Below are 8,683 nucleotides of genomic sequence, written 5' to 3'. Positions count from 1 at the left end.
AAACTCATTAAATATCTTTAGATCTTTATATTGAGTTTATTAATTATATTAGTTCATGTATTGTGCCAAATTCTCATAAGTCCTGTTTTCTTGTTTAATAGATGGTTAAATCCTCCAAATATTCGTTTATCACTGTAGCTACTAGGTATATGTCATCAACAAAGGAAAATTTAATTAATGTTAAAGTCAATAAATATCCTGCATTTATTCAGGCTATTATTAAGTTTATAGAGATACTTAAGGCATAAAGTATATAGAGTCTTGTTGGGTAATGTTAAGCGGATCCCGAACTGTTTTGTAATTTCCCCGTGGCATTTAGGACAGAGAATCTGCATTTGTTGAATATATCAAATTCACCTGCTTCTCATGAACAACCAATTGATATACTACATTCAATTGGGGAAAATTTCTGGGTTAAGGATTTCTCTCCCTATTCAACTGTGCAACCAATTGCACCATTTGGATTCTTGACTTGCTGTTTTATTTATTTTTCCTATAGCCATCGTAAATCGTAGCTGGCAGCCATTCATGCTACCTAGTTAATGGATCTTACTTGACTGAATCATTCCTAACTGCCACTACATAATATGTTCTCTGTTTTATGACAATGGTCATTACATGAAAACTAATTACTACAAGATGCTTATTACTTTGGGGTAGGTACGCAACAACTTGACTTGTCATTGTACGAGTGTCATCAAGAAGGTGAGTTTTTGTTCTCTACTTATTTTGGTACCCTATCTTGGTGCATTCTACTGTGCAGATCTGAATTGTTACCTGTCAATTCAGATCTGGACATTTTACTATTTCGTCGTCCCCGCGAACAATATATATTCAATTGCATCAACTCATGTGTTTCCTCTTTCTCTATAACTTAGTTTCAGCAATGAGAGGATAAAAACCTGAATTTTTCTGTTAGTGTAAGGTTGTCGTTTAGCCCTCTAGTTTGTTTAATTGGCGCATTTGGACTATTTTTCTAGTGCGCCAATTCAGTGTTATGACTCGTTAGTGGATCATAACACTGATTTTGCTGATCACGACATTAACTCTAGAAGTTTGCATAACTTCCAGATATGGCTAGCTGAGCCAGAAACAAAGTTTTAACAGAAAACTCGTTCCCACCATAAATTAGCATGGAAAACAACTACCATTGCCACTTGAGGAACTCCCATAGTACACTAATAATTGGGATAAAAGCTTTAGACTTCAAGCTGTGCGCAGGCTTCACATCTACTTGCGTATAAAGCTGAAGGGTACCCCTGTGAAGCCCACAAATATAGATCAGGTGATGCCGGCATCAATAAGTTGAAATACTACTAACTTTATGGCAGCGTTCACACAATTGAATTTGAAGATGGAAAACTATCTTCAATTCCTAATTGCTGGTAAATGATAGTAGTACTGTTCATGTGCGATACATGAATGGTAAGGAATACTCACCACATTGGATTCGCCTCTAGGCCATTATTGTGTACCGATAAAAGGTTGAATAATCTTTGGTAAGATTTCAAATCTGATCCTAACGTCAAATACCATTGGGGAAAATTGTGAATGTGAAATGCTTACCATGCAACAAATCAAATAACAAATTTGAAGTGTTATAGTTTTTTATGTGGATCTGTTCTCTTTACTTAACCCAATCACGTATGCACTAAAATCATTTTATACCAAAAACCCGCAAATAAATATCTAACACTGCTATTTAAAATATTAGTTCGGAGTTTGATGGTTTTGTGCATACTTGGGGAATGACTGGGATCTAAGGGGGACTCAATTGGTTTTGTAAATTGAGTCTGGATTAGAACTACAATATTAGTTCTACCTTGTATAATACTCAACTACTCACTTTTCCTTCCTTGGAATATAAAAGTAATACATTTCTCATAAATGTCACGTTACAAAAGTTTTCCCTACTGTGCAAAGTTTGAAAAATTTAATGCAATTAGCAGGTTAGATTATAACATGATTTTGGCTGTAAAACTCCATTCTAACCATGTGGAGCTCTACCTACATCATTGCATAAGAAATTGTGCAAATACATGATATATTCCTCATGTATTTGCAACCCTATATATTCCTGATATGCATATCCAATGTGGGTGTTACTCTATGTTTTCTTCTCTCAATGGTCTACAATATGATCTAATAATTATCCTAGATGTTTCATTTCTTTTTATGCACTTCTCCTGGCCCTTTGTTTTTTCACACGCCAAACTCTCTCTCTCTCTCTCTCTCTCTCTCTCTCTAGATAATTTGTGAAGAAGTTGTGCTCTCATCAACTGTATGTAATTGTTATTGTATTTAGCTAGACTAGTGCTCTCATCCATAGGGCCTATGCTCGGAATATGAACGATTATATTTCGAGCATTTGAAGGCTGACTGCATACCCTACTGGTATGTGAGATTTAAAGCTATTGCAGCCATCAATAAACCTTTGCTTATTGAGAACAAAGAATTAGATTGGGATTCTTTGAACTCAAGACCCACCTCACAACAGACCAAGGCGATTTGGTTTTAAATGTGTCTTCGCTCTCAACCCATAATTTCATCTCAACCGACTAGCCCCGCCAACTTCCCCTCTATCACCATATATATCACCAGAAATATATCCATTTTTGGCGTTGGAGGTTGGCAGACCAAGTTAATTTAGCTCTCCCACAGATGCACTAACTATATTGGCATAAAGACGTAGTTGGGGTCTTTCTAATTATTTAGAAAGACCCCAACATTTGTCATCCACCCTTATTAGCTCTCTGTTCTGATTGCCATTGGGTGTTCAGAACAGAGAGCTAATATTGCCATATTCTCATTTTGAATATCTTCCAAACGACAATGTTAGATATACTCTACTAATAATGTTGTATCATTATTGTAGTGATGGACAAAAGCTGGATGACTGAGCCCAATAGACTTCGATCACCTGCTTATGCTGCAGGCGTTAACAATTTTCTTGAGATGGCGCAAAACCATGCTAGGGGAAGTGATCGCATTCGGTGTCCATGTCGAATATGTTCTAATAATCTCTTCCTGCCTTTATTTATCGTAGAGAGTCACTTGTTCATAAATGGGATCGATCTGAACTACACTGAATGGATTTTCCATGGTGAGGAGGAAACCCGAAATTTCGATGTGGACGATGAAGAAGTTGCTGTTAGTGATGAAGATGAATTCATCGATGATATGGACAATATGTTAGACGACATATTGGCTGGGACAAACATCGATGTTCCCCAAAGTAGCACTCCATTGCTGAGCTGGGATTCATTTCCTAAATCATTACCAGTGTCATCGTTTGATGAGCTATTAGAGGATGCTCGACGTCCACTTTTCGGCGGTTGTACAAAATTCTCTAAACTTTCGTTCATTGTGAAATTGTTACACATAAAAACCCTTGGTGGCTGGTCAATCAAGTCATTTGATATGCTCCTTAACTTGTTGAAGTCTGCTTTTCCGGATGCTGAATTGCCACTCTCATATGAAGATGCTTGTTCATTGGAGCGAGGTTTGGGCTTCAAGTACAACAAAATTCATGCCTGCCCCAATGACTGCATCTTATATTGGAAGGAATATTCAAAACTAAATTCATGCCCTATATGTAAGGCCTCAAGGTGGATGTCAACAACAAATGGGACCCGGGTGATCCCTCATAAGGTGTTGCGGCATTTTCCTTTAAAGCCAAGATTACAGCGGCTTTTCCTGTCTACAAAGATAGCAGCTGAAATGAGATGGCATAAAGAGAAGCGAGTGACAGATGAGAATTTTCTGCGTCATCCCGCTGACTCTAAGTCTTGGAAGGCTTTTGACGAGGCACATAGTTGGTTCGCTAATGATCCTCGCAATGTTAGGCTTGGTTTGGCAAGTGATGGTTTCAATCCATTCAACAATATGGCTAAGCCTTACAGCATATGGCCAGTGATCCTTGTACCATATAACTTGCCACCGTGGTTATGCATGAAAGACCAATTCTTTATGACATCCCTCATTATTCCTGGCCCAAAATCACCGGGGAATGACATCGATGTTTATTTGTAACCGTTGCTCGATGAATTGCTTGAACTTTGGGAACATGGGGTACCTACGTATGATTCCTCCACCAAGGAAACGTTCATGCTGCATGCCACTTTATTGTGGACAATCAATGACTTTCCTGCCTATGGGAATCTTTCCGGTTGGTCAACAAAAGGAAAATTTGCATGTCCATGTTGCAATGAGAATACAGATTTCCATTGGTTGAAATATGGTCGGAAACACTGTTATATGGGACATCGGCGTTTCCTCCCGCAAAACCACATTTGGAGGAAGAAAAATTTGTTGTTTAATGGTAATGAAGATCATCACATTCCACCAAGACTGTTAGGGGGAGCAGATATTTTAAGTCAGCTACAGATGCTTGGGGATGTACCATTTGGAAAATCTATTAGGAAGAGAAAACGGACTGCCGTAGAGTTGAACTGGACAAAGCACAACATATTTTTCAAGTTACCTTATTGGTCAACACTACTACTTCGACATAATTTAGATGTCATGCATATTAAGAAGAATATATGCGATAACATCTTCGGCACTTCATTGAATATTCCTGGGAAAACAAAGGATAATATAAACTCTAGACGTGATCTGGAGTTGTTAGGGTTAAGAAAGGAATTGCATTTGAAGGTTGAAGGGCACAAAATTACCATGTCTCATGCATTGTACACGTTACACGGAGATGAAAGGAAGACATTTTGTTCTTGGATGACCAATGTTAAATTTCCAGATGGGTTCGCTTCCAATATCTCCCGCTATGTTTCTGTACATGATTGCAAAATCTCTGGCTTCAAAAGCCATGACTGCCATGTTTTCTTGCAGCGCTTACTGCCTATTGCTGTCAGTGGGTACTTAAGGAGTGATATCGCCTTAGCGTTGACTGAACTAAGCACTTTCTTCAAAGAGTTGTGTGCGAGAACACTAGATATCAATCACCTGTCCCAGCTTGAAATTGATGTTGTAAGCATCCTGTGCAAATTGGAGATGATATTCCTGCCATCATTTTTTGATGTCATGGTTCACCTAGCTATCCATTTACCCCGTGAGGCCATACTTGGGGGTCCAGTACAATACCGGTGGATGTACCCATTTGAGAGGTATTTGGGCAAATTCAAGCGGTACGTAAAAAATAAAGCACGCCCAGAAGGTTCAATAGCGGAAGCATACATTCACACCGAATGCCTGACATTTTGCTCGATGTATCTTAATGATGTTGAGACGAGATTTAATCGACCGGACCGCAATGTTGATGTTCAAGAAGAGCCGAGTACAGATGGATTTTCAATCTTTAACCAAAAAGTTCGTCCGTTGGGTATTGCTTCTGACGTGCGATTAGAAGACAACCTCTTTATCGTAGCTCGTTGGTACGTGCTTAACAATTGCCAAGAAATTGGCCCCTACTTGGAGTAAGCATCCTTGATATACCATGTACCATTATTAATTTCTTCTTACCCACAGACGACGTTTTTCAGTCCTTCCCATTTGTGGCAAAAATTGTTGCATGTTCGATCAAGCGGTAGTACTAACATGGTAGATTCCCTTTATGTCCTGTGTGCAGGGAGCACTACGCAAAATGTCAGGTGAACAACCAAAATTCCATTGATCGAACACATCAACATGAGTTTCCAGCGTGGTTCAAGAAACGTGTAAGTTTGACTGATGCATGTCTACTTAGAATGACCAATAAGACCATTCTATACGTCCTATGTGACTTACTTCGGATAGTTAACGTGTCACTATTTTGTAGGTTCAAGACCAGCGAGCTAGCAACCCACTTGGGGTCTCTGCCGATCTATATGCGTTAGCTTGTGGTCCTAACAATTGGGTGGGATCGTACACTGCTTGCATAATAAATGGGAAAAGGTTCCATACAAAGCAGCGCAAACTTCGGCGACGAACACAAAATTCGGGTGTGGTGGTAACTGGGGACCAATAGTCTAACAATGTGGACTTCTATGGTGTTATCAATGATGTCGTGGAGTTACACTACATGGGAGGGCGTCGAGTGTACTTGTTCTCTTGTGATTGGTTTGATGTCGGCGATAAGAAACGGGGTGTACGAGTAGACCACCACATGACTAGTGTCAATATGGACAGGACTTGGTATAAGGACGACCCATATGTGTTGGCATGCCAGGCTTCGCAGTGTTTTTACATTAGAGATCTAAGAATGAGGGGAAATTGGTGTGTTGTGCAGAAGTTCAATAATAGGAATGTATATGACATTCCACCCATCATGAGGGTGTTAGAAGATTTGGATGGTCAATGTAGTGACGATGATGCTTATCAAGAAAATGAATCTGCATATTATTACGTACCCATGCAATGTGATGAAGTTCCTGTGGTGACTCCACTAAGTCGGATTGATATAGAACCTAGGCAAATTGATGCACGTGAAGTGGCGATGATGGGTCCAGCAGGCATAGATTTAGTTACAAGAGCAAGCATGGAAGATCCACTCGCCATGTCTGGTTCAGATGATGAGTATGGGGATGGAGAATATTCCGATGAGGAAGACCTATCCACAGATGAGGAGTCCATGTAAAATTACACAATTTGTGGGGAATATTTCTTGGAAGGTAAATACTCTGTATTTCTGAAACCCCCGAAATGGGATGTTGGACACAGGCTTGTTTCCAAGTCAACTACAACATAGTTTTTCAATCGCGTTGGTGCGTGTCGTTAATATGCTCAATAATTACATGTCCTTATTGAGCTAACCCAATTGTTGTGGTTTTGTTAACACGTGTATGCTCCCTATTGATGCGAGATGCCCAACTCACAACATTTCATCAATAATTAAAGTTAACTTCTTGTAATTGCTGGTAAAAGATTTTTTCCAACACATTTTGTTCACCCACTAAGATATATAAGAGTTAGATGACACTTACCTCATTTATTTGATACACATGTGTTGTTAATGCAGGTGCAAGGTTGGTGTACATGTTCGCAAGACGTGGCATGGGAAATAAGATGGGAGATCTTCAAATGAATATTACTACAATAGAGATGTAAATATAGGCTAATTCCCAAAATCCAGCAATATGCATGGCCATTAGCGGCAACTTAAATCTAAAGAAAGCAGTCCATTAATTGTTTAGCAAATCTATATAAACTATGATAATCTTTAAACAAATCTACAGCATTTCGTAAGTATACCTCCCACCCCCTAAATGAAATTTTACAGAATTAAGCTGGTATTGCCAGATTAATGGGAGATTAATCTGGTGCTTTGAATGCTAAATTACATCGTTGGAATAGCACGTAGATTTTGTTTAAAATCTGGAAAAGTATGTCAAATGGAATATGACAGTACAAATGACATCACCCTTGGGTGCAACATTTGCCAAACAGAGTGTAGATGGTGATCAGAGTGTTAAATTAATATGTTATGTTGTAATGTTAGAAATCTAATGCATGAAAATGGTCAATTCATCAGGGGTCCTCATTTATAATAATTAGATGGAAAAACTGGTTGCATGTAACTGGATTAAAGCAACATAGTTAGTTAGTATACAATGGATTGAAGGAATTGCATGTTGGATAATAAGCAGGTTGACAATAATGCAAGATGGTCAATTCATCTAGTGTAACTTTATAATTGGGATGGAAAAACTGGTTGCATGTAAAAGGTATATGAGCAACATAGTTAATTTCTATTTTGGATTTAAGGAATTGCATGTTGGATAATAAGCAGGTTGGCAATAATGCAAGATGGTCAATTCAGTAGGTGTAACTTTATAATTGGGATGGAAAAACTGGTTGCATGTAAAACGTATATGAGCAACATAGTTAATTTCTATTTTGGATTGAAGGAATTGCACGTTGGATAATAAGCAGGTTGCCAATAATGCAAGATGGTCAATTCACATGGTGTAACTTTATAATTGGGATGGAAAAACTGGTTGCATGTAAAACGTATATGAGCAACATAGTTAATTTCTATTTTGGATTGATGCTTGCTGCATGTTGGATAATAAGCAGGTTGACAATAAAATCCCCCAACCATGAAAGGAAGACATTTCTTCAAGGCCTAGAGAGAAGTGAGGTACGAATGATGAATAAACATCCTGCAGAAAAAGAAAAAGTGGCATTTACATTACCCAGATTGATAACTGATATGTTATATGGAGCTCTCAAATTTCAGCTAAAGACTTAGCTTTACTGGTCCCATACTGCTGCCAGTAAAATGTGATTCCCATATGTTCTATAAATATATATGCTAAGAACAACTATATAAATGGTGTCAACTACATATGTTACAGACTGGGGGATAATAACAAAGAAATCTGGCCAAGTAGAGAGGTGCCAAGGATTTTCAGTACGATGTTAATTTAGCATGAACTACACTCCCTTACACTCTGTATTTCAAAATGATAGTTATTCTCTACACTAAGTATATATACAGCTGTCACCGTGGGAGTTACAAGCCAATTAGCATGTCCCTATCTACTACTAATATCCGAAACTTATGTATCTCAGGATAAATCCCAAAAAGTTGGCGCTAACATCCAAGACAAGATGGGCGGGAGTTTTACAAAAAGCTGAGACAGATTGAGGGCAAAATAGTAATCTCATGCTACTGACATGATCAGACTGAGAACTAAGACAGTTTAAGTCATGCACCTCTTCATACTTTCACACGGCAGAACCAGAA

The 8,683-nt window shown here is 38.5% G+C and overlaps 1 protein-coding gene across 1 annotated transcript; it reads left to right on the top strand.

Moving 5' to 3' along the window:
• The first annotated feature begins 2,877 nt into the window (after positions 1–2,877).
• On the top strand, positions 2,878–4,032 carry LOC118344225. Its single transcript, XM_035684354.1, has one exon. The coding sequence runs from the start codon at positions 2,878–2,880 to the stop codon at positions 4,030–4,032; it is 1,155 nt and encodes a 384-aa protein (XP_035540247.1).
• The last annotated feature ends 4,651 nt before the right edge of the window (positions 4,033–8,683 follow it).

Source organism: Juglans regia, chromosome 13 (genome assembly GCF_001411555.2).
Source record: "Juglans regia cultivar Chandler chromosome 13, Walnut 2.0, whole genome shotgun sequence".
NCBI classification, from domain to species: domain Eukaryota; kingdom Viridiplantae; phylum Streptophyta; class Magnoliopsida; order Fagales; family Juglandaceae; genus Juglans; species Juglans regia.
Note: the sequence above shows the minus strand (reverse complement) of the source record. Positions and strands in the feature narration are given on the sequence as shown.